The sequence below is a fragment of the Notechis scutatus genome, chromosome 2 (assembly GCF_049901735.1).
Source record: "Notechis scutatus isolate UNSWTSFEM ecotype Mainland chromosome 2, rNotScu1.2, whole genome shotgun sequence".
In the NCBI taxonomy this organism is placed as follows: Eukaryota; Metazoa; Chordata; class Lepidosauria; order Squamata; family Elapidae; genus Notechis; species Notechis scutatus.
This window is the reverse complement of record NC_142010.1, coordinates 209,111,946-209,139,174: the sequence shown is the minus strand read 5'-3', so window position 1 is coordinate 209,139,174 and position 27,229 is coordinate 209,111,946. Positions and strand designations below refer to the sequence as shown.

Here is a 27,229-nt window from a genome sequence, read left to right as displayed (position 1 = left end):
ATCCCAGTCATCATTTTTGCAGAATTCTGCATAAACATTTCCATTTCTTCAGCAAGCCAATTTTAATTATTTTATACATATATACACTTTCTTATGGCATTTATTAATAGCCAAGCTCATAAGTATCAACATTCATTCTAGTTTGCTTCCTTAAAATTTCAGGATTCCACCAATAATCCAAAATTTCAGATTATTTGTGAATGTTACAGAGAAATGTCTATATTTCTAATTGACTTACATAATATGCTGAACATCTCAGGTAAATTTATTTACCACCTAGGCAAGTTGAAATCATAAATGCCATAAAAAGTGTGTTTGTGTAGATGTGTGACTCTATACACCTTTGTTTGTATCAGTTTAAAGCCTCAGTCAAGTCGAAAGTAAATGAGAAGGACTGGGTTTTGGAATCGTCCCTTTTCCTTAGCCCACAGAAGGAAATAATGGCAAACCTAAGCTATACAGGTCTGTCTACAGATAACTGCCTGCATTGTATGTTCATCTCTAGTATGGGGAAAGATTGGTCAGGTTAGCCATTAAATTGCACAGATTCCAGACAGAAAGGAAAGAAGTCTGAACTGAGAGAGGAAGGAAGAGATAAAAGCCCCCCAAATTTCAGCGTAATCCACAGAAGTTCCATTAGAAAAAAACATACAAAGCAAGCCTTTTTGATAAAAAAAAGAAGACAAAAGTCCTGAGACCCTCTGCCAATTATGTCTGCATCTATTGCCCCCGATAGTCAATAGATTTATTGGTGCAGAAAACTGGTGCCTGCAAAGTTGAATTCCACCCATTATCCTTCTACATTCAGCATCCCAGCAACTGTCCCAGAGTTGTTTACTGACTGAAATACCTGGACCAGGGAAAAGATTTTATGGCCAGGAAATTTACAGCTGCCTTCTATTTCTTTTCCAGCAGACACAGGAGAGATTGGCTAGACTTTATTATGATCAAGTTAGTCTAATTTAAATATATCTACACAGCTGCAGAATTGTCAATAGCCAGTTAGCCTTTTTTTCCCCCCTGTCAAACTTAAATTCTCGTGCAGATGTGTTGGTGTGCAAACACTTATGAAAAGAACCTGAAACAGTCTGCATGGCCTCTGATGCCTTTCACAATTTGAGGGTCATGCATGCAGCACAGGATATATTTTCCCACAGCAGACACAAATGATATTGTGTATGCAAATTTTCTAACTCATTCTATTCTTGCACAATTCTTATGTGTAGCATCTAATTAAATTAGAAGCATAAGGGACTTTCTGCAGCATTTACTAATTATGCAACCTAGACTAATAATAGTATGCTTAAAAATGTGCACGCATGCTAGTGAAAGGGCCTTCTGTGTGGCTTCTAACCTAACAGAAGAAAAGGGAGGGCTCCAATTTTTTTAAAAAGGATTATCGCTGCTGTATATGTAAGTGAAAAAAAAAAGGATAAGAATAAGAAAGGGGATGTTGGGATTTATTTTACTATACATGCTTAGCAAGCCATTTTGATGGACTATTTGTTGGAGAAGAGATATAAATAAAATAACAACCTCCATCTATCAAAATATGAGTATGGATTATGCTATACAAAGTTTACTTCAGTTATATTTATATGCACTTTTTCCCCTCTTTGTAGTATTTGGGATGTATAGAGGTCTTGCGGTCCATGAAATCTCTGGATTTTAATACAAGAACACAAATAACAAGGTAAGATAATATATTCTGCGTAGATTCCCATCACCGTATTTTGAATAAGGAACAATTAATTTACTTGAAGGAGACAAATACGAGCAGTAGTGCAGAGTGTGTGTTACTGATGATGATAATTATATATAAGATTGTACCAGTGGTGGGATTCAAAAACTTTTACCACCGGTTTGGTGGGTGTGGCTTGGTGGGCGTGCTTTGCTTGCATGCACTCACTTTGCATGCACATGCACACCAAACACGCACTTTGCCCAGGCACAGAGGCATTTGCGCAGGCGCAGAGGCATTCCAACTCACCTCCTGCAAGCCTGCACTCGCCCAATCGCTTCAGCTGCTGCCGTGCGGCACTCTTCTGTGTCGCGCAAAGCAGCTGCTCTTCAAAAGCAGAAGATAAAGGTAAGTGTGGGAACCCAGGTGGGCGGGTGGGCCCAACAGCAGAGCGGCACAGAGAACCGGTTCTGTCTCCGCTGCTCATCGCCGCTACCAGCTTGGCAGAACCGGGCTGAACCGGTAGCATACCACCACCGGTTTGTACACATAACAGATGTTTTTTGAGTTCTGCTCTGCCTTAAAATACTGAAAATATAAAATTATTTATGGACTATTATAAAATAATAAAATTATTTATATCTATACTTATGCTTAGGTAATATATGCTATTCATATTTATAAATATATTTATATTATTATATATTTAATATATGTATATTAATATTTATAAATAGCATATAAATGATTAACATATTCTTGGACAGTGTCTTTGGGGACAATTTTTACTTTGGCTAGCAGGCAGTCCAGTTCTTTCTGATCAAACACTTGCTCCCTCTATACACCACCTCTATGATCTCCAATTCAGTGACTTAGCAGCGGAACATCAGTGGTTGTAGGGTTTGTGGGGAGAAGATGGAGGATGAAGCAAGCCAGTTCATAGCACAACCCCATGCCCACTATATCTACCTCTTGTTTGGGATTATTCTGAACATGGGTTTTGCCCCAAGTGCCCTAAACTCATTTTTAAGAGTTGCACAACGAAGCAACAGAGAAAGACAGAAAGGGAGAGGGAGATAACTTGTGTGTTCCCTTTATTGGGCCCATCCACTGTCATTCTGACAGATGACTCAACCTTCAGATCTGAGTAAACATAGTCCTCAGCTTACAACAACGCATTTAGTGACCGTTCAAAGTTACAACGGCACTGAAAAAAGTGACATATGACCGTTCTTCACAGTTACAACCTTTGCAGCATCCCAGGGTTCATATTTATGACCATTGCAGCATCCCAGGGTCATGTGATCCACTTTTGCGACCTTCCGACAAGCAAAGTCAATGGGGAGGTTAGATTCACTTAACAACCAGATTACTAACTTATCAACTGCAAAGATTCACTTAACAACGGTGGCAGGAAAGGTCGTAAAATGGGGCAAAATTAATTTAACAAATGTCTCAGTTAACAACAGAAATTGGGGGCTCAATTGTGGTTGTAAGTCAAGGACTACCTGTATCTGAAATGCAGTGATTGGTAGGTGATTTTCCAGCCACTTGGAGATATTGAGAAGAGTGCAGATGGCAACCTTTTCTGAGTGGAAAATTAGGATATCAACCCTATGAGTTAGCAAACTGAGATTGCCCATGGGGAGAACATATACCTTGTGCAGCTTTAAATTTCTGCTTTCTCACAGAGGAAATTTAATAGGAGGAGAGCTGTTTTAGTCTATGTGGCAAAAAAACCCGGAGCCTGGTGACACCCCCTTTTCTGACTAACAAATTTATTAACAGCAATAAGCTTTTGTGAAATGCACCTTGGTTTTATTTGAGCTCCTAAGTTGGAAAAGTCTGCTTTATGTATGAAATTTCAAATAAATAACATAGTATGTCAAGTTAAGATTCTAAGCTTGTTTTATTTGTTTCGGTTTTGTTGTGTGAAATGTTTCTTAAGGCAGGAAATATTGTTACTACTATATTGCTTGAGTCTAATCTTTAAAACTTGCTGCTGTAAATTTTGGACCAATATTTTCAATGTAAATACATTTATACTGTTTCTCAGAACACTTTTTCAATACAGCTTCTGTATAGTTTCAAAGGTGTGATGGATTCTATAAATCCACAAGAGTATATATATTTCAAAGTGAGGATATGCTGTTATAAATCTGGAGGATATAATCATTTCTGTGGAAAAGCCTTGTCTCTGTCTCCTGGGAAAACAATAGGTTTCCTAAATAGTAAGGTGAAACTATGGTAATATTGAATAACAGATTGGGTCCATTGTGAATGTATATATTGAAAAGTACACAATGCTGCCCAAATAAATCAGTTTTAAGAATTATTTATTATGGTAGCTTATTAATAATGTCTGATTTAATATTTTGAGCCCATCGAGGGCAGTGTTAGGTTTGAGTCTGTATTAAAAATCATCACTATATCTGTATAAATAGCTAGACGCATGCCATGATATATAAGGGATGGATAAAGAAGGAGAGGAAGGAAGAGATATCTTACTTATGCATTGTTCTACCTTCTTTGCCCAATAGCCCTATTATTAATTGGTTGGAAATCTTTTTGTCATGTCCTGTTGGAATCTGATTTGGAGGAGAGGCCGAGCAGCTGACAGGGAGTGGGAGTGTGGCTCCATTGGCTGTGGAAGAAACTGGGGGAGGGCAAAGGCCAGCTGGGCAGAGCAGTGGAGAGGTAGAGCAAGGGAGAGGGAATTCGGAGGAAGACCCAGGCCCACCCCCTCTTCATCCTAGGGAATGCAGGGAGGAACGGAGAAGGAAGCAACGTGAGTTGCATGGCTTATGGGGGACGAAAGGGCCCTGATTCATTAGCTGCAGCTGGGAACACAGTGTTTAAAAAGGGAAGCTGCGCACAGCAAGTTGTTGGGAGCAAATTGTGAATTATCTGGTGTCATCGAGGCTTATCTGTGTCCCTGGCGTCTTCCCAACTGTGTGTGTTTTGCTGTGCTTTCAAGTCTGCAATTCCTTCTCCTGCCCTGTCAAGTTAATTACTGCAGCGTGGTTTGTTTGGATTTTTAGTTACAGTTTGTATGTACTTCATTTTCGGACTGAATTTCCTCCACTTAAAGACTATTCCTGGGAGAGTTTTTCTCCAGCCGAAGGTAACCTGGACATTGGGGCCAGAGTTGGAGATAATAAAGGGACTGATTCTTCCTGCTTATTTGATGGTGTTGCCTTTGTGCCACGCCCCGGGTCATCACACCTTTTCTGGCCCAATAATCAGTCTGATCAAGAAAGCAAGATATATCATAAACACCCATCCATGACAAAATTGGATACTTCTTTTTGCCAACAGATGCTCTTCTGGGAATGCTTGTCAGCTGTGGAAATCAGGAAATAGAGGTTGATGCTTCTGGTCTTCCGATGAAGACAACACCAAGTTGGAGGAAGCTTGTCCATTGCTTCAAAGGGGTTAACAAATGCAAGCCAGTATTTAACCCTATTTTTGGCATACTTTTTTTTAAAGCACATGATAATTTTGGTGTTTCCAGATAAGGATTTTATTGGGCAGTCATCCTGTTGCATTCAGGGAATGTGAATAAGATGCCATTTTCTTTTATTTATAATCCCCATCAGTTTTTCCCACTTTTTCTTTTGCAATTTTTTAAACAATAGTTTACTTCTGTTAGGCTAATCTGGATTTTTATAATCTAATTTCTTGCCATAGGCAGAAAGGACAAGAGATGCCAATCGTTCCTCTTGATTATCTGCTATTTTTCTATGCTAGGTATCAAGAAGTCATTCTGTTTCAGCTTTTCCTTCCTTTTCTCTCTTTCTTTCTTTCTTTCTTTCTTTCTTTCTTTCTTTCTTTCTTTCTTTCTTTCTTTCTTTCTTTCTGTCTGTCTGTCTGTCTGTCTGTCTGTCTGTCTGTCTGTCTGTCTTTATCCTTGCAGTCCCAGTCCCAGCATAGGGAACAACTATCAGAGGAAAGAATGCTAGCAACTATTATGTCATGTCCTATGAAACAATAATTTTGCAGCTGCTGAAATGACCTATGACATCCCCATGGTCATGTGATTTACATTTGGATGCTTGACAACTGGTTCATATTTATGACGTTGCAGTGTCCTGGGGTCATGTAACCATCTTTTCCAGCCCTCTGACCAGCTAAATCAATGGGGAAGCCAGATTCACTTAACAACCATGTTACTAATTTAGCAACTGCAGTGGTTCACAGTTGTGACAAGAAAGATCATAAAATCGGACAAATGTCTCACTTAGCAAAATAAATCCTGGACTCAATTGTGGTTGTAAATCGAGGATTACCAGTATCTGTAGAACATTACTGCCAATCCTTTATGGCTATGGAACTATGAAGGTTATTCAACGCAAAATTTTTATTTTACATTTCTTTTCATTTTATTTTATTTCAGTCATAGATCAGCATACAACTAATAAAATTAACAGTCCATCTATAATAGAAGTAAATATTAAGACTGAGGAGTCTTTTTCTGTAACAAAGCACTCAGATCATCCTGACATTATATTCAATAAGAGTTTATTTGACTTGATTTGACGGTGAAGCATTGTGCTCTGTGTTGGTGTATGTTCATGTGCTTGTGTGCATTTAAACCAAAAACTGCAAGAAAATGAAAATTAAGAGTTGACAGAATTTGCCATATATTTATTCAGACTGTTTGCATTGATTCAAAATAAATGTTCATATACTCTCTTCGGTATGGAAGTGCCTGTTATATCTAATCTAAAATCAATCTCATTGACTCCAGAAACCCAAAGTATATCTTTCAGGTAGAAGGAAAATCCATGCATTAAAAATATATTCTGCTATTAACTCACATTCCTCTAGGAGAATTTGCTGTTTCAGTCATCCAGCTGTTCCTATTAGCACAATTAATGCAAGTTATGAAATTGTCAAAATATACAATATTTCAACTGCCTAATATCATACAATGCTAATTTTAACTTCAGATTTTTCTGCAGATTCTTATATACATTAATGTCATAAGGGACCAATTTAGGTTTTCAAGCACTGTTTGTAAAAATAAATGAAGAAAAATAGCATAAGCATTTGCTTTTGACATCCTATTCCATCTTTTTAGAGAAGCAATTGGCCTTGTTTGTGAAGCTTTGCCAGGAACCAAAGGAGCTTTTAAAAGAAGAAAGGTAGTAATCTTAATTATTTATTTATTGACTTACCATTATATTGTTTCCCAACTATCATGTCCTTCTCCAATTTTATCTCCAAAAAATATCCCAAAATTAACCAGTCAGCTTCTGTGCCTCAAAGGAGACATGAGCCTGAGTCTTTTCAGTCCTAGAACATCTTCACCTTCAAACAAAACTGCTGTCTTGTTTCTTTATTAATTTATATTGCTTCTACCCAAGATAATGTGATACAAATAATTCACAAGCACTAAGTACATTTACATTTAGTTTTTTTGTACAAACATATATAAGAATTTGAGCAGAATAAGGTCCTGGTAAGAAGAATTATCTTTTTATTCACATTTATATTTTGACTACTGGTGACTACATGGATAAATTCATTCAGTTTTCTCAGCCACATTTTTGGAAGTGGTTTGCTACTGTCTTCTTCCTAAGGTTGAAAGAGCCCAAAGTATGCAGTTGGTTTCTACGCCAAAGGCAGGACTGGAACTCAGGTTTTCTTTTTCCTTGCTCGGTGTATTAACCAGAGTTAACCAGGGTTAAGGATTAGCCATTAGACCAAACTGGTTTTCAATCCAGATGACTACTAGATGACTGTGAAAAGACACAGACAATTTTAAATCTTAGTGCCATTTAACAACCTAGCAGTTCTCTAAAGACACCCCATATCTGGTAGCCCTAACCAGAATATCATAAAAGTACCTATCCGGAAGCTTCAGATTTCTGAATAGGGCACTGCATTGTTTATGATCCTAATTGCTACAGGGTAGGTCAGTGATCATATAAATATATGCACATACAATTAACATTAAATGCATATAAATATACATAAATATAAATATGGCCTAGTTGTTTCAGGGGCCATCTATCTCCTGAAGTTTGTGCCCATCCTTTAAAATGGGCAGAATATTTAGTTAGTATTCACTTTTTAAACTCACCTTCTCAACAAACGTAACCCATTTCCTTTCATTGTTCTTTCATTCACATTGAGGTATTTGTGAGTTTCTGAGCTAGATTCAAAGCAACTACAGTGTAGAATAGAACATTACTTCAATTTAGTGATAAGTAGAGGTGGGTTACAAATGACTATGGTAGTTTCTACAATTTTGCACATGTGATAGTTGCTATGTTGTCCTTAACTAGTAAAAGACATTTTTTATAACTTCTACCACCCAGGCTATTGACTATAGTAGTGAGCTCAAGAGAATTATCAACCTCACACTTAATTCTTCAAGAGGAAAGCAATCCCACCATTCCAAACCATTGATTTCCCAATCCACAAAATGATTGAATTGAATCCATGCCTATTTTCCCTCAAACATTATTCAGTGACTCCCTCGGGATATCCACAACTGTTGTGGGATTAATTTGTAGACAAGAGGTAGGTACAGTATGTGTCTTTTATATATTTATAACAATGTAAACAAAACCTCCAGATGTTTGGTTTCACATGGATATCACAAAGTATGCAAGTTAAATTTGATTTGTACATCATCTCTCAACTCAAATGACATGGAATGAAAGAACCGAAACTAGCCATTCCGCTGAGGTTTAAGACACATGCTATATGCCTACCTTCTAATCATAGTGTATTATTGATGTCAAACTTCAGTGGGACACAGTATGCTTGAAAGGGTCATATTTCTACTATCCAATCACAGACAAGTTTAATTTTAACATACTAAGACTATTTTGTCTCCAAATCTAGCAAGAATCTTAGCAATTGTTAATAAAATTATGTGGAGCTGAATAGCCACTGCTCTCAAACTTTATTTTAAAACATTGAGATTGGAGACAGATTTTTTTATTTATTGATCGATTGATTGATTCTTGCTGCCCAACTCTGTTGCATCTCTAGTATACAATATTAAACAATTTGAGACAATATAATACACAACCAAATAAAACCAAATGTTGGGAGGAAAATAGCTCAGTCTCTAGCAATCCAATAATCATACATGGGGTCGGCCACTCTAAGTGTTAGTCCCTGGAGAAGAATTGGGTTTAAAGGGCTAGTTTAAGTAAGGCCAGGGTAGAGGCCATATAACACATAACAGATAATCAGAGTTGGAAGGGATCTTGTAAATCATCTAGTCCAACCCCCTGCCCAAGCAGGAGACCCTACACCATTTCTGACAGATGGGAGTCCAATCTCTTCTTGAAAGTTTCAAGTGATGGCTCACCCACAACTTCCGAGGGCATAGGAATCTGAGGGAATATTCTTACAAAAGGGCAGGCTCAGAAACAAAGAAGGCCCACTTCATGGATCCTATCAGTCAACACTATTTAATTGATGGAACCAGGAGATGCCAACTCTGCCCAATTTTACAGGATGGGCACAAACTTCAGGAGATAAATGGTCCCTGAAATAACTAGGCCATATTTATATTTATTTATAAGTTCATGCATTTAATGTATATTGTGTGTGCATATTTATATGATCATTGATCCAACCCATAGCTATTAGGATCATTAAAAAATGTGGTGCCTATTCAGAAACCTATTTGTCTTCAGTCAATACAAGTGCCCTTTAAAATAAAGAATAGTCATTTAGTCACCATATGAAGTTATAATGGCACTGAAAAAAGTGGCTTATGACCATTTTTCACACAACTGTTGCCGCATCCCCAGTCACATGATCAAAATTCAGATGCTTGTCCACTGGCTCATATTTATGACAGTTGCAGTATCCCAGGATGTGACCTTCTATCAAGCAGTCAATGGGGAAGCCAGATTCATTTAACAACCAACCTAAAACTGCAGTGATTCATTTAATAACTGGGGCAAGAAAGGTCAAAAATGGGGTAAAATTCACTTAACAACTGTCTAGCTTAGCAGCAGAAATTTTGGGCTCAATTGTAGTCGTAAGTCAAGAACTACCTATAAATGCTTTTTGAAAAATAATAATAAAAAATCTTAAGTAGGAGTTAAGGTTTGCAATCCTGCAAATTCTCACCAGCAATCGGGGTTACTGATTTCAGTTTCCAGAAAAGGTTGATGATTCCAGTTTTAAAACTATTGCTTCCATCTCTCAATTATAGAAAATGAGGTCCATTTTTCTTCTCTATAGTATTTTCTCTTTCTTTTAAATCAGTATTTAAAGCATCTGTACACCGTTGATTAAATTGTCACATTCTTGATTTTTAAATTTTAGAGGTGTCAATTTATTCAGTGGGATTCAGAAGCTGTCAAATATGGGTAGAATATTGAAATACATGCATTTTACTTTTCCAGCCACCAAGTAAAGCTCTCTCTAATATTCTGGGGAAGAGCAATCTTCAGTTTGCAGGAATGAACATCAGTCTGAATATATCTACCACCAGTTTAAACCTGATGACTCCTGACTGCAAGCAGGTTGGTATTTTTGTCATTCCCATTCTCTCTTTTTAAAATCTTATGGTTACTGTAAGCAAGCTATTTCCATTTTTAATCCTTATAATTTAAAAAAATGAACATTTGAATATCCAATTTACTTCAGTAAAAATATAGGTAAGTAGTATAACTCAAGAGGCCATTTCTTCCATTTGAACTCACCACTAATTGAGATCATTTCCCCACCCCTTCAAGTACCAATGGAATAGCTTGCCTTCAGAAGTTGTGGGAGCTTCATCACTGGAAGCTTTCAAGAAGAGATTGGATTGCCATTTGTCAGGGTCTCCTGCTTGGGTGGGTGGGTGGGTTGGACTAGATGACCTACAAGGCCCCTTCCAACTCCTTTAATCTATTGATCTATTAATCTACTTCCTGCAGGTGTAAAGTGGGTAATGATTAGGGTATCCTTCTTTGCATAGTTATTGTTCTGCTATTTTCAAGCTGTGAATTTGCTTTGTATGTTGTAAGATTAATTGTTTTAGACAACATTGTGATGTGACTCTGGTGGTTTAAAGAGAAAGGACTGGGTGTTTGTCAATATAGAAAACAGTAGGGTAGGGCTATGTAAACCAGTGATCCCCAACCTTTTTGACGCCACGGCCCGGTACCGGCATCAGCTGGGTGCTGCGGCCCGGTAGCGGCATCAGCTGGGCGCCGCCATCTTTTTTTGATGAAAAAGTGCTTCCGGTGAGCTTTCTACCCGGAAAAGCTCACCAGAAGCACTTTTTCATGAAAAAAAGATGGCGGCGCCCAGCAAGCCGCGGCCCGGTAGGAGTTGTTCCGCGGACCGGTACCGGTCCGCGGACCGGTGGTTGGGGACCCCTGATGTAAACCATAGCCAGAGGATAAGACAAAAACAGTGTCATGGGGACAGGCATTAAATGGAGGTTGTTAGCTCTTTGCACTTATTCTGGAAGCAGCTAATAATGAAAGGATCTCTGTATAGTAAGAGCCATACTGAAATTAAAAAGAAACAAAGAAAATCAAAGAGGGTGGCAAAGCAAATATTGACTTTCATTGCCAAATTCCAGATTCACATCTGAATGTTTCTTGAAGATCTTACAGACAGAGTTGTCATTTGAATGTACTATAAATGGAGGCGTAGAGATACATGATATTTGTCACTGATACCCTTGTATTTCTAATTTGGACTTCTGATTTTACACACTCAAGAACACAGCTGGAAAAAAAAAAGGAAAACCAGCATTCTGTGTATCTTACACATTATGTTTTCTTAACTCTACAGATTATAGCAAACCATCATATGCAATCTATTTCTTTTGCATCTGGAGTAGATGTGGTAAGTCTCTTCCTTTTTACCATTTGCTATTGATGCAAGAGGTTATTGTGCCAAATTTATTTCTTATCTTTCTTGAGAAAAAAATTGCTCGTTGTTACACCCTGGAGCTTAGTGGTAAGGGAGAAAGACAAAGAAAATTTCAGTTTATTTGAACATGCTTGTGATACATGAATATATTTTCAGTGGTGTTTAGTCAAATAATTTCATAATTTGTAAGAGCTTCATTTAATGGACCTTGAAAACTATAGCCCAGTTTTTGAAAATAGCATCTTAAGCTTTCAGTTGATTTTCTAACCTAAAGATTTGCTCAGTTAGTACTTTACAAAGTTACCTATGCAAGTCTTTGAGAATGCCTGCTTGATTAATGTATCTGTCCTAAAATTTAATTTGATTGATGTTTATAACATTTTTGTCACCATGGGATCCAGGCTTAAGTACCAGATTGCAAAGATTCAGATGAAAATTCAGCTGACCTCTGATTCAGCACAAAAGGAAACTTTCATATTCATGATAAATGTTTCACTTTTTTATTCTCTATCTTCCTCCAACAGGATACAACAGACTATGTTGCATATGTAGCTAAGGATCCTGTTAATCACAGAGGTAAAAAAATACCTTATCTTTAGTCTCATTTCCCTTTTGAAAACATATATTGTTCAGGTTCTCTTCAATTAGAGAAGATTCTCTTCAATTATTCTATTTCTAATGGCTTCCTGCAGATATTTGGCTAGCAGTTTGCTTGTATTTATTTGTTCAGATGTTTCATTTAAAGCACATCTTGCCTTCAAAATGATGAGGGTCAAATTAATAAAATAATCAAAGATCTGAGACTGACTCTCCCATCCTTTCCTATATTAGAAAAAAGAGCTGCAATAGCAATAGCACTTAGACCGCTTCATCGTACTTTACAGCCCACTTTAAACAGTTTACAGAGTCAGCACATTGCCCCCAACAGTCTGATCCTCATTTTACTGACCTTGGAAGGATGGAAGGCTGAGTCAACCTTGAGCCGGTGAGAATCAAACTGCTGGCAGTCGGCAGAATTAGCCTGCAATATTACGTTCTAACCACTATGGCACCACAGCTCTTTGAAATGGAAAAATAATGATTGTATTAGCAGCCAGTCCAGCAGAGTGCATTGCATCCGCATGCAAGATTAACTTACTTTATAACTTTGCTCCCTCAAGAGATTTTCATAAGAACTTGCTTGAGGATAGTTAGATATGTAGCATTTGCTATGCTGCTGGATTGGCTCCCTGTCCTTTCAAACCTATGACTTCTGACAGGAAGGGCAGAATTCTCAACATTTTACAAATGATGTAGCAGAGTTCAGCAAAAGTTGAGGTAGACTAGTTTTCATCTGTATGTCAAATTTGATCATCAGATTTTGCAAGGAAGCAAGGTAGACCACCCAGTTAACTGCTGCAAGATAACTTTTGATGATGTTTAAGCCACTTTGGGGGCTTTTTAGCTAAGGAGTGGATAGAAATGCATTATAACATGGTCTTGAGCTACCTTGAAGACTAATTGACGTATCAAAGTTTATCAAAGAAATGAAACATATTAATCACTTATACCAGGAGTAGACATCCTATAGTTCCAGTCAGATCTTCATTTTTTTTGCTTTACTTTCCAGGGATGGCCTAGTGGTCAGATAAAATTTTATTTATTTATTTAAAACATTTATCTAGATGTTCACTTTATATCAAAGTTTGAACTGCTCCTAATCAAGAATTAAAACAATGCCAGTATGATGTCATTAACATTGCTTAGATGTTTTTTTTTTTCATATTTACACAATTCAGCAAATAAAATTGGAAACTGTAGTAGAGATTTTTCCTGGATATATATTTGAATAATGGTCTTGTTTTTTCATCACTTCCAGCATGTCATATTCTTGAATGTTATGATGGGCTTGCCCAGGATATAATCAGTACTATAGGGCAAGCATTTGAACTTCGTTTTAAGCAGTATTTGCAGTGCCCCTCTAAGATTCCAGCACTTCAAGACAGGTGCGTATTATCACCAAGATTTTTATACACATAGGTTTCTTTGTTTAGGGGAATAACAAAGAACTATTTTACTCAAGAATTTTAATACAAGCTCTAGCTGCAAATGTTTTAATTAGATCTACCTGTAAGTGTTTTAACTAGAGTGTGGAGATATGATAACTGAGCAGCATGCCAGAAGAAATCGTCTTTTGATACATCATATTATATATTTAGAAATAGCACATAGACTTATATACCGCTTGATAGTGCTTTACAGCCCGTGGTACAATTCAACCGGTTTAACAACCAGTTCAGTAAGCGCAACACATGCACTAAACATGTGCTTTGCACGTGTGCTCTACATTTTAAAAAGCCCATTTTCAACTTAATTACTTACCTTCTGCTGCATCCCCAGTGAGTAAAACACTGATGCACGGCAAACCTCTCTGCCACACAAATCAGCTGTGTTAAAAAAAAAACTAGGAAATAAAGCACAGGAAAGAGTAGGGCTGTTTCACCCGAACCGGTCTGAACCGGTAGAATCCCACCCCTGTTTACAGCCCTCTCCATGTGGTTTACAGAGTCAGCATATTTCCTCCAACAATTTGGGTCATCATTTTACCCACCTCAGAAGGATGGAAGGTTGAGTCAATCTCGAGCCGATCAGAATCAAACTGCTGGCAGTCAACAGAGTTAGACTGCAATATGTTGCATTCTAACTACTGTGCTATCACAACTCTCTATATTATATACTTGTTATACAGGTAGTCCTCCACTTAAAATAGTTCATTTAGTGACCATTCAAAGTTCCAATGGCACTGAAAAAAATGACTTATGACAGTTTTTCACAGTTATGATCTTTGCAGCATCGCCATGATCATGTGATCAAAATTTAGATGCTTGGCAACTGGTTCATATTTATGTGTGTTGCTATGTCCCAAGATCATGTGATCACCTTTGCCAGCTTCTGACAACCAAAGTCAATGGGGAAGCCAGATTCATTTAACAACAGTTAAAGGTGGTAATATAGGCCAAAACTCACTTAACAAATGCCTCACTGAACAACAAAAATTTTGAGCTCAATTGTGGTTGTAAGTTGAGGACTACCTGTACATAATATAATGTGATATTATTTTAATTATTTTTCTGCATCTAAGAGAGTGAAGGGGCAATAAAGTTTATTAGGATGCCTTTTAATGGGGCAAATAAGTTCATAAGATAGAAGACAGGGCAAATGGTTTTATGCTGAAGATCTTAGACAGCTGAATTGCCCTGTTTGTGTATTGAGAATCAGGCAGGGCAAAGTGGTACTTGTATATTATCATTGAGTTCTGATGCGGTGTTTTCATAAATTGAATAAATTATATTAGTGTTATTATTAACCTCTGAATAACTGTTATAAAACAGACTTCAAAGTAGATTTAGAAGTTGGGCTGAAATGCCTGGGAGCAAGAGCAATTTTCAGTAACATTCTGTTTAAAGGAATGAGGGCTCAAACTGTACCATAGTAGAACTTTCAATCCTAATGCATAAAACCCTGATTCCAATAAGGAATATTCCATCTGTAACACCCTATTGAAGATAGAAAGTAGCATCCTTCTCACACTTCATATTTGCTCTTTGGAGGACAACATGAACTCAGAGAAAAATAGGATCCAATCCTGTTCAGTCCCCGGGGCCAGACGTTTTGTCTTCTGAACTTTTGGAACTTCAGGGAGAAGATGGGCTCCAACTTCAAGGCTTCCAGCACAAGTCCGAAAGCTCAGAAGACAAAACCTCTGATCCCAGTGACTGACCCAGATTGGATCCTGCAACTATCCTGAGATCATATTCATCAAAGATAGTGACTAAATTAGTAGACCAGCAAAATACTGTGGACATAATATATTTAGATTTTAGCAAGGCATTCGACAAAGTAGACCACAACCTACTTCTTAGTAAGCTAGAAAAAAGTGGAATAGATAGCACCACCACTAGATGGACTCACAACTGACTGACAAACCATACTCAATGAGTAGTCCTTAATGGGTCTAAGTCTACATGGAGGGAAGTAAGCAGTGGGGTGCAACAAGGTTCTGTCTTAGGCCCAGTAATCTTCAATATCTTCATTAACAACTTAGATGAGGGAATAGAAGGGGAACTTACCAAATTTGCAGATGATACTAAGCTGGCAGGAATAGCTAACACACAAGAAGATAGCTCAAGATCCAGATGGATCTTGACAGACTAGAACACTGGGCCATATCTAACAAAATGAAATTCAATGTAGAGAAAAGTAAAGTCCTACACTTAGTCAAGAAAAACCAAAAGTACACATATAGACTGGGTGAAACCAGGCTCAATAGCAGTAGCTGTGAGAGGGATCTTGGAGTCTTAGGGGACAACCAGCTAAATATGAGCCAGTAGTGTACAGCAGCAGCCAAAAAAGCTAATGCAATCCTAAATTGTATTAACAGAGGGATACAATCAAGATCAAGGGAGGTACTAATACCACTCTATAAAGCCTTAGTAAGACCACACCTAGAGTATTGCATCCAGTTTTGTTCACCACATTACAAAAACGATGTTGAGACTCTAGAAAAAGTACAGAGAAGAGCAACCAGGATGATTAGGGGCCTGGAGACTAAAACATATGAAGAACAGTTACAGGAACTGGGCTTGGCTAGTCTAGTGAAGAGAAGGACCAGGGGAGACATGATAGCAGTCTTCCAATATTTAAGGGGCTGCCACAGAGAGGAAGGGGTCAAGCTATTTTCTAAAGTGCCTGTAGGACAGATAAGGAATAATGGATGGAAACTGAACAAGGAGAGATTTAACCTGGAAATAAGGAGAAACTTTCCGACAGTGAGAACAATCAACCAATGGAACAGCTTGCCCTTGGAACTTGTGGGAGCGCCATCACTTGAGACTTTCAAGAAGAGATTGGACTGCCATTTGTCAGAAATGGTGTAGGGTCTCCCGCTTGGGTGAGGGGTTGGACTAGATGACCTACAAGGTCCCTTCCAACTCTGATTGTCTGTCTGTTAAAGAAAAATAGCTTCCTTCATCAAAGAAAAATAGTACCCAAATAAAATAGTCCTAATTGCTTAATGATTAAAAGAATGACCTTTACAGTCAACATGTGCCCACATTATTTCATACTTTAGGATCCACAGATACTCTGTGATATTAAAACAAAAAACCTTGTTTACAAACTATTCCCATATTAAATTATTGTTTCATTGTGATAACAAATGAAGACAATTCAAGCAGCAATTAATTGAGCATCTCTTTGCAGGATGCAAAGTTTGGATGAACTGTGGATGGAAGAAGATAGCGAAGTGGCAGAACATCCCTACTACAATAGTTTTCCAAACAAAGTGGACGAAAGAGTCAAGATCAAAATTCCCCCTATTTCAGATCCTGCTCAGGTAAGCAAAGCAATCCCTGTGAAAGTCACTTAGACGCAGTGATCCCCAACCTTTTTTACGCCGCGGCCCGGTACCGGCATCAGCTGGGCGCCGCCATCTTTTGATGAAAAAGTGCTTCCGGTGACCTCACCGGAAGCACTTTTTCATCAAAATGGCGCCACGCTTCGATGAGCTTTTCCGGGTAGAAATGGCTTTCTACCGGAAAAGCTCACCGAGCTCGCCATCTTTTTGATTTTCATCGAAAAGATGGCGGCGCCCAGCAAGCCAGCGGCCTGGTAGGACCTGTTCCGCGGACCGGTACCGGTCCGCGGACCGGTGGTTGGGGACCCCTGACTTAGAGGATTAAGGTTGAAGACAGATTGAAAATAGCTGCCTAAAAGATACAGAGAAGTAAAGGATGAGGAGAGACTTTGCTGATGCCTCTCCAGCCAATCCATGTAGCTGTTTGACCCAAAGATTTGATATCATACAGAGGATGAAATACTTGTCCCTCTTCATTTTATCTATGCCAAGTATGATATCTATCTGTATCAAGTATATAATTGTATAAGTCCTTCTCTGCCATGCTTTTATTTGATCCATGAAAGCTGCCCATTGTCCTCATTTCTTGTAACTTTTTTAAAACCCTGCCCAGGTCTGCAACATCTTTTCAAAATGGCAGTATAATTGTATGCGGAAGAACAGCCCTATCATAAATCTTTATTTCTTTATTGCCACTGCTTTTGTTCATGGGAACAAGATCTTCACTAGAGTTCCTGTTTATGTCTTAGACATCTATGGGCTTCCCCCCACTCCCAAATGCCATTAATATTTGGGCAAATATTAATGAATGTAGTATCTTCATTTAAAATGCAATAGGTAGCATGACATCATTTAGGGAGGAGAATGGTACGTTATATTGTTTCTATAAATGACCCATGGGCCAAAAAGAGATGTTAGTGTAATTGACTCAGGAATAATAACATAACCTGACAAACTCCTTCCTGCTTGGTCATGTTTGAAACTAACTTTGGTTTGGTTCATTTTTTTACCAGTAGGCAGTAACTGAGTTTATGTTCTGGTATTTTGCATCTAATAATAGAATGAAGGAAATATTTAATATTATTTCATATATATTTAATATTTAATAACTGTTTACTAGATTGTGAAGGAAAGCACTGCTCTGGTAACTTTTGTTCTTTACACTCTCCTAATTTAACTAAGATAGTCATTTCCCTGTCCGTTCTTTCTTTCTTTCTTTCTTTCTTTCCTTCCTTCCTTCCTTCTTTCTTTTTCTCCTCCTCCCTCCTCCCTCCTTCCTTCCTTCCTTCCTTCCTTTCTTCCTTCCTTCCTTCCTTCCTTCCTTCCTTCCTTCCTTCCTTCCTTCCTTCCTTCCTTCCTTCCTTCCTTCCTTCCTTCCTTCCTTCCTTCCTTCCTTCCTTCTTTGATTAGGAGAGACTGATTCAAGTGGAGGAGTTTCTTTTATAGATGTAATATACCAACTTTGTCATTTAGAATTACAGGGGTTAATAAAACAGGAAAGGAATGCAGTTTTCCAGAAGGTCATCATTACTTTCATCCTCCTATGCAAACTCATTCATGCTCAAGCATAGTGTAAACATGATGAATGAACGAAGACTGGGTTTGGGTAGAATTACACCTGGACCAATCATAAAAAAAGACCTACTGAAAATGCTTAACAGTTTTTAAAGGTAAAGTTTGCATGAAGAATATTTTTACTACTGCCTTAGTCTGCATCAGCATTGGGAAAAGAGCAAACATACTACCAGAGCCAGCACATTACAGATCTGTGTGGTGAAGACCGGCAACGGGCACCCAGCAGGCAAGGTAAACCATAATCTTGTATTTTATATGTACACTCAAGGTACAGTACTGCATACTTCCAACACATGTTCTACAGTAGATTCTCACTCAATTATCTAGTAGGACCCAAGAAACATGCTTTCTCCATCACTGGACCTATCACACAGAATAGCATTCCCCTGCTCCCACAAAATTCAGATGATACTGTCCTTACTTATCTTTTGGAGAGCATGCAAGATAATAATGTAGGTCTGGCTTTTCTTGAGTTTGGCTTTTGTGTCCATCTTTCATTGTTTTTTAATTGGATAGAGTTTGAATTATATATAGAAAGGATAGGGTAAAATAATAATTCCAAAAAGTCTGGCACTCCGCTTAAAGTTAAGCAGGCTCAAGTTTGACTCAGCCTTCCATTCTTCTGAGGATGATAAAATGAGGACCCAGATTGTTGGGGACAATATGCTGACTCTGTAAACTGCTTCGAGAGGGCTGTAAAGCACTGTCAAGCAGTATATAAGTCTAAGTGCTATTGCTAAACACTATTGGCATTGACATTGGTGTTACTGAACAAGCTCAGCATTTTTATCTACTTATTTAGTTTGATGTTTGATGGTGTTAAAGGTATCATTGTAGGATGCAAGATGTTCCAGGTAAAGTTGCTTTGATTAATTGACTAATCATGATTTTGTCATTGCTGATGGTGTTCAAGTGATGCCTTTTAATATTGGAACAATCTTTACTTTCTTTTGTCACATTCTTCTATTTGCACCTCTTTATATTTTGTGATTATTACTATTATGATTAGTATTCACACAATGTGAAATCACATATGCTAGTTCTTTAGCTGGTATTGGTCACTTTGAGTTTCTTCCAGTACCTCGGAAATGATAATGTATTCGTGTAGTTATATGTGAGAATCCCAGCAATGTGGGTTTTTGTCATTGACCAATTAGAGAATATTGTGTTAGAAGAGCTTTCTATTTTTATCTTGGTTAAATTTTGTTTTCACACTATGGCTCTTTAGCTATCAAACATATCTAGCAGAGTTCTTCTCTGCTGTAAAAATCTGCCTGTATATTTACTTGAAGTCTGTTTTATTTAGCAAAGAAACTTTCCAAAATTAATTAAAAACTTCCTGCTGTCTGCCTCTGTCACTTTTATTGTATTCTTCTAAAAGTAGCAGTGGTATTTCAGATGAATTGCTATTAACTGACTTTAAGTGATTTATAATAATTACATTTAGCTGTATTTGTAGGGGACAAGAATTATTAACAGTTTCCCCTATTTTTTAATCTTATCTATTTGTATGGCTTTTGTGTCCAGATGCTATTTTACTATATGAAAATGAGAAAAACAAGGTTATAAAATTAACATTGAAACAAACATTTTAAAAACTGCACAAGTCTGATTGTTCACAGGACAGGAAAAAATACTATTGGAATGATGACATGGTCAACAATGATGCAGAATGAATTCTACATAATGGAGAAAGAGTGAAAAATTGAGTTTCTAGAATTGAAGCAAAATGAACTATTGAATTTGGGATATATTAGTTTTCATTGGATGTATTGGTTTCACAGGGTCTTTAGACATCTACAGTATGCCAGAAGGAAAATCCAATGTTGATCCATCAAAAGAGATGATGCCCATGTATGTGAATACACGACATATCAATATGGAAACTCTACATGCTCTTCAGACAGAGGCTGAAAATTTGTTTACTGAAAAAGTAGAAAGCACCAAAGACAGCAGGCCAGGAAAAGATCTTTTTGACATGAGTAAGTTCATCTTACCATCTTTTTAAAATCTAATTTGAAATAGATGATCGTTTTTTTTTTCTTTTTGCTTTTTAGAATTTATTAAGTGGTCAACAATTTTATAACCACCATTATACAGTATATTGATTGAAAAGTGCAATCCTGGAAAGAGATTCAGAATGGACACTTATTGGCTAATAAGATTATGACATGATTCAACTTCCTCAACAATTGCTAAAAAAAATTATTTTGAACCAAATGTTCACATTCCTCCTGCTTTTTTTGAACAGTCAACTATTTTTGACTATCTGCTTTTGGAAAAGCAAATGGGAGCTGAGCAGGAAGGCTGCCATTTGTTCTGCAGGGAGGAAATGATGGATTAATTGAACTTCCAGTCATTTGCTGCTTTAAACCTGCTGTGAAGCAGTGATAATCTTCACTTTAGGACTCACAGAAATAATCAGCGAGCAATTTACATTGATGTTCTAATTTAATTTAACATTCCAATTTTAACTGAATTTGGTCACATAGAAAGCAGGAGAACTACTGTGAAACACTCATGTGAATACCACTCTATAAAGCCTTAACAAGACCACACCTAGAATACTGCATCCAGTTTTGGTCACCACACTATAAAAAGGATATGGAGACTCTAGAAAGAGTGTAGAGAAGAGCAACAAAGATTATTAGGGGGCTGGAGGCTAAAACATATGAAGAACGGTTGCAAGAACTGGGCATGACTAGTCTAATGAAGAGAAAGAACTCAGGTGACATGTTAGCAGTGTTCCAATATTTGAGGGGCTGTCACAGAGAGGGTTAACCTATTTTCCAAAGGACCTGAAGGTCAGACAACGAACAATGGATGGAAACTGATCAAGGACAGATTCAATATAGAAATAAGGAGAAATTTTTCTGACAGTGAGAACAATCAACCAAGGGAAAAGCCTGCCTTCAGAAGTTGTGGGTGCTTTATTGCTAAGGCTTTCAAGAAGAGACTGGACATCCCAGTCAGAAATGGTATAGGCCTTGGTATAGGCCTCCTTGAGCAAGAGGTTGGAGTGGACTAAATGACCTACAAAGTCCCTTCCAACTCTTATTCTGTATGTTCTGTACAATGCTTTCACTTTTAAGCCTAAAGCTGATCCAAAAGAATAGCATGTTCAGTACTGCTGAGAGATCAAGGAGCATGTTCCTCCATCCTGACTTTGTCACAAGTCATCAATAAGCATGCTATTTGCATGCTGAACCCCAGCCTGAAGCCTGACTTTAACAACCAGGATAAATCTTTTTCTTGAGAGTCTTCTGGAGTTAAAGCTTAACCTTCCTCTCTAAAAAAGAATGGTTGGAGTCTGGACGGAAATTGTCCAGATGGTTGGGTCCAGCAAGCCCATTTTATCTTCCTTCCTTCCTTCCTTCCTTCCTTCCTTCCTTCCTTCCTTCCTTCCTTCCTTCCTTCCTTCCTTCCTTCCTTCCTTCCTTCTTCCCTCCCTCCCTCCCTTGATAGGTGTTAGGGATAACATTGGTTACCTAACTTAGTTTGGGTAAAATAATATATATAAACTATGTTAGTGAGTTTAAGTGTATGTATCACTTTAAACTGTAAACCAAGTATTTTGGGTGCGGTTGTAAAATCACCATAAGAGGGAGCAAGAGAGCTCACTGTTTGCCCGGCTTTTACTGGAATGCTGACAATGATGGATTGATGGTGATAACTGCGTGTTTGCTGAGAGAAGAAAACGGGTTTGATTTTTCTTCATATCTCTGACTGCAAAAGAGATATATCACTGGACTGATATTGTAAGTTTAATGAACTCTTTTTCGACACTGGACTTTGCAAACTGAATAACCCCCGGACTGACTGAACTTAGTGTATGACGTATGGACTGTTTGACTATGCTATAACTCTTGCTGGAATAAAAAAACTATTTAACTTGCACAGTGTATCTGTCTTACTGAGTGTAAGCTACTACAACGTTTTTATCTCACATATCTGCCTGCCTGCTAGACTGCCGTTGCACGTTCTGCTAGGGTGTATATCCCTAACAATAGGAATAGAGTATGTGAAGAGATGGGCTATCATTTGCTTGGATAATTAAATTGCCTTAGGGAATGACTTGTGCTGGAAAATGGATAGAAATATATATGACTAGTTTTCTTGAATTCTTCAAGGCTTTGAATACCAAAAATCATGAGATTCTCCTGGACCGCAGATTGAGATTGGACCTCAGTTCTTATCCTTCCTGTTAGGCAGTGTCCAGAAAGTGATGCTTGAAAATATCTAGGAATTTCTTGCTTTTTAAATTTTATTTCCTCTGCTAAGGTAATAGACTTGCTGTTATTCTTTTATTACATATTACTCCATCACCCTGCAGCTTCTCTTTGACCTAACTTTTAATCTGAGGAGCCCTTTGATCACCTTATAACTAAATTAATACAGAAACGTGCTAATGTTATTCATAAAAATTGTATTGAAATATATTTAGTTTTGGAAAAAAAGTTAAGTATAATTTCTTTTCTACCCAACTGAATTAACTATAAAAGTCCAGAGGGTTTTTGACATGTAGTAGAACAACCAGTGCAAGTTAAGATGAATTAAAACCCCTTTGTCTCAGTCGAAGAGAACAGTAGGTGCAATTTATCTAGACCTCTTTACAGTATACAGAAAAATTAAGAAATTTGGATGGCATAAAATGATTGCTGGGCTACTTGTGTTGCTAATTTCTTTCTGTTATTTCTTCTGTTTACAGGCCCTTTTGAAGATGCTCTCAAGAATCAAATGCCTGGGCCTGTTTTAAATAAAGCTACCTCAGTTGAATGTACCAGTCCTCTCCTGTCCAGAGCATGTGGGGCAGCTGTAGCTGAAGAACTGAGCGTTGAGCCCTGGTATCAAGGAGAAATGACAAGGAAAGAAGCAGAACATCTCTTAAAGAAAAGTGGAGACTTTCTGGTTAGGAAAAGTACCTCCAATCCAGGATCCTATGTCCTCACTGGGTTACAGAATGGACAGGCCAAACATCTTCTGTTGGTAGATCCTGAAGGAGTTGTAAGTATGTGATCCTAAGGAGAGAGAAGACCTCTTTTATTTTAGGTTGTAGAGACACAGCCTTCTACACTATCCATTTTCATCATTAAAACAGACTGATTCACACTTAACTTGTGAGGATGCAGTAGGATATCCATAGGAATAGAGAATCTTATCTTGGGGACCAGGCCAATTTTGAAGAGATGCTTCAGCTTGATGAAACCCACTCCTGCTTCTTGAGGGATACCATCCCAGAAGCTTCATAAGGATTCGGTGTGTGCAAATCAGCCCCAATTTAATTCAGATCGAAAACCTGAGATTCAATAGTTGCGTGATTTGATTCATTTTGATTTATTCTGAAATTCATAGGCAGTACAATTCAGTTCATCTAGATATGAGTCAATAAAAGTTTCAACCATAAGCATCAAAATATCTGCAACTTTTTCATGAGGGTAAACAAATGGGATTAAAATGAAATGGGGGAGAGATCTTTAAGGGAGAGTGACACTACAGAGGTTCAGCTTAATAAACTGAAGGATTTCACCTCAATAATATTTTGAGACATTACCCCTGCAACTTCTTTTCAGGTAAGACAGCAAGAGAAGGACAAGGCAGCCTAATAACCCCAAATTGCCTATCCAAAAGCCAATACAGTTGTGTGAAACCACCACAAAGAATATTATATTCCAATTTAAAAATAAAACCTTTTTTTTTTTTAAAAAAAAAACCCAGTTCTTTACTTGGCTGGCAGGGCTAGTTGGTATGGTTTATTGGCAAGGGGAGCCTTCTATGGGACAGATATGAAATAACCAAGATCTTAAAAATTGCAAGAGTCCACTCTTCATCCAATTATCTCTTTTCTCTTTGTTTCATTTCCAAATCTCTCTCACACACAATCATTCTATCATAATGTGCTTTGGTGAGATGCAGCCTGAAATACTTTGTCCAGTTCTGGTCTACATGTTTTAAGATAGAGGCTTGGAGAAGGGAACAATCAGGATACTAAAAATTAAGCCCGATGATGATTGCTTGCAGAACAACTGAGGAGGGATATGTTAACACTCTTCAAATACTTGAGAAGATGTTGCAAAGAATAAGGTCATTCTCTTTTGCTCCAGGTTTTGGATGTAAAGTTTGGACTCCTGCCCTGATCTTAGGCTTGAATCTGATGAACCAGATGCCATTTTCTGGCTGCTAAAAGTGTTCCTGTGCAAAGCAACCTACATGGTTCTCCTACATGTCTGAAGGCAAAGTTTGTGAAGAGATTTCCCAGTCAGTATGAGAAAACTCAGCATAAAGTTTAGCCACCTGCTCCACTAACTCTTTCATATATATGGAAGAAGAGTTGCAGTCCAATTTAAGGCCTCATTAAGGCCTGAAAGGTGGTTGAACCTCTCCAAAGCAATCTAGAGACAAATAAACTGATGTAATGTGTTGGATCAATTTGGCAATTCATGTGTCAGATGACATGATTTTGACATATGTATCAAATTCATTTCGAGTGTTCAACATCACTAGCTAGATTGTACATGGAATAATTTTCTTCTGACAGGGAAAGAACTCTGTTGGTTCTTTTTGTGGAATCAGTTTTATTTGCAAATAAGTCTCTATTCCGAGAATGCACCAGCAGACCTACTTCTGGTTCCCAGCCAATTTCTTTCAAAACTGAGTAACTTTCCATATGAACCTATTGAACCACATTCCCTGGAAGCCATCTCTGATATGGCTTGGATCATCCTTCATTTAGGAGGGAATTGTTTTCTCACCAGGAAAGAGCAGGGGGAAAAATTTTTGGTCTTGATATCATTTGAAGTAGAATGGATGATTCTGTATAATCCTTAGTGCCAATAAAACTTCAGTAGGATACATCACCCTTTTTATGGGCTCTAAATTTCTCTACTTATTTATAGGCTGGTCTCTGCTTCTTGTTGAAGAACCAAGAAATAATAGGTGCAACTTTCATATTTGAACAGCAGAGGACAGTCAAAGATTATTCTCACCACATCAATGAGGCTATATTAAGCTGAGGTTGCAAAGCAGGGAGAAGCTTCATAAAGAGAGGAAACATGCCACATTTCAGAAGTACGATTCAGGTTTTTCTGCTCAAAAAACTGTTAAATACTCCAGTTCCTAAGCTTAGATCTGAGCTCTTAAAGAATATCCCAGTGTTTCAATTTAACTTTAGTCTCCTCATTCACAATGTGATCCATGTATTTGCTCATTATGTACATCAATAAGTTGGACATTAAAAATCTGCACTAAAAATTAAAAAGTAGTCATTTTCACAACTGTTGTACAATATTTTTATATTGGTCTTTAGATTAGTAAAATCAAGCATGGCAGTTAAAGAAATAGGCATAGACCAAAGAAATAGGTTCATTTTGAAGTTGATCCCTCACTTTTTTCATTGGTCTTCTCCCAGTCTGATTTTCCAAACCTTATAATTTTCCAGACTGCCATACCTATCAAATTCATATGAATGAATTGTTACACCTTGCTTGGACCTTAAGTTAAGCATAATTAAATCTGGCAAATGATATGATCGCATGTCCTTTCTTATTTTCAGATTCGTACGAAGGATCGTACCTTTGATAGCATTGGCCACCTGATCAAGCATCATCTTGAGTACAATTTACCCATTGTCTCTTCTGGAACTGAACTCTGCCTCCAACAGCCTGCTGAAAAAAACCAGTGACTGGCCCTGTGGCTGGTGAGATGTGCAACAAACCACAATCAGAAATAAAATGTAGCTGTAGGTCTATAGAAAAACAACATCATCCATTGAGGTTTCTATAGGCCGAAGAAATACCAGTTCTGCAGGGGACTAGAATAATGTTTTTAGGACTTCGGAATAGGGAAGCAATTTTTAAAAAAAACATTGCTTGGGAGGATATTCAGAAAAGTGTCTTTATTCAAAGTGTTCTCATTCCTTAACAGGAACACTGTTTGTGTACATACACACATGTCCCATTCTATATAGACATGGTAGATAGTTATATTTTTGAAGTCAATCTGCTGAAGACAACAACCATTTTTCTACTCTTCAGCGCAGTTTTAGCAGAAGAAAAGATCTGAGTAGTGTATGATTGTGAAGTTAGAATGTAAGTGTCACAAGCCTTGTTTCCTTTAGAAAATTAAAGCTAAAAAAAGGTAATAGTAGAAATGTAATATAAGCACAATAGTAGAAAGCAAACAGAAAAAAATGCAATGAACAAGCATCAGATAAAGGAAAATGACTCTGTGAGATAGAATTCCAACAGAAAATGTTATCCTGAATCAACTTTTTAACACATTCTTGTTTCTCAAGCAAATGATCATTTCCCCACACTTTAGGTGTCTCATTTTGGTTCGTATATAACACTACTCCAGATTGTTTGCAATTTGTTTTGACTTTGACTTGATGTGATCTGTGTATGAAGTACATGCATTGAATTTTCTATTAATATGCTGTATGAAATTACTTATTTAATAAAAGAGTGTTCAATATCAAGATTTTATTAGACATGTAATTCTTTTTTTGCAGTCAGGTATAAAATTATGTGCCCATTTTTTCTACAAGAATGCTTGGGGTGTGGGGGAAGCATATGTAGTTGGGGGAAGGAGAGACTGTAGTAGGGGAGATTGTGGCTTTGGCAACAACACAGAAATTATTTGCCACTATCACCTTCTGGACTTTGAAACTTTCCAGCCTAGTCCACAGCTTAGACTGTAGATTTCTGCCTACAGGCTAGAGCGGTGCTTTCTCA

General features: G+C 37.6%; 1 protein-coding gene across 1 annotated transcript in view; it reads left to right on the top strand.

Annotated features, from left to right (window-relative positions):
• Positions 1-26,971, top strand: part of SHC3 (SHC adaptor protein 3) — a 38,112-nt gene extending 11,141 nt beyond the window's left edge. The window contains exons 2-12 of the mRNA XM_087957958.1: positions 1,623-1,693; positions 6,765-6,828; positions 10,066-10,185; positions 11,450-11,503; positions 12,055-12,106; positions 13,389-13,515; positions 16,772-16,904; positions 18,635-18,731; positions 20,285-20,482; positions 23,209-23,504; positions 26,050-26,971. Coding sequence (XP_087814084.1) covers positions 1,623-1,693; positions 6,765-6,828; positions 10,066-10,185; positions 11,450-11,503; positions 12,055-12,106; positions 13,389-13,515; positions 16,772-16,904; positions 18,635-18,731; positions 20,285-20,482; positions 23,209-23,504; positions 26,050-26,178 — 1,341 coding nt within the window. The 3' untranslated portion in view covers positions 26,179-26,971. The remainder of the gene's footprint in view (positions 1-1,622; positions 1,694-6,764; positions 6,829-10,065; positions 10,186-11,449; positions 11,504-12,054; positions 12,107-13,388; positions 13,516-16,771; positions 16,905-18,634; positions 18,732-20,284; positions 20,483-23,208; positions 23,505-26,049) is intronic.
• The last annotated feature ends 258 nt before the right edge of the window (positions 26,972-27,229 follow it).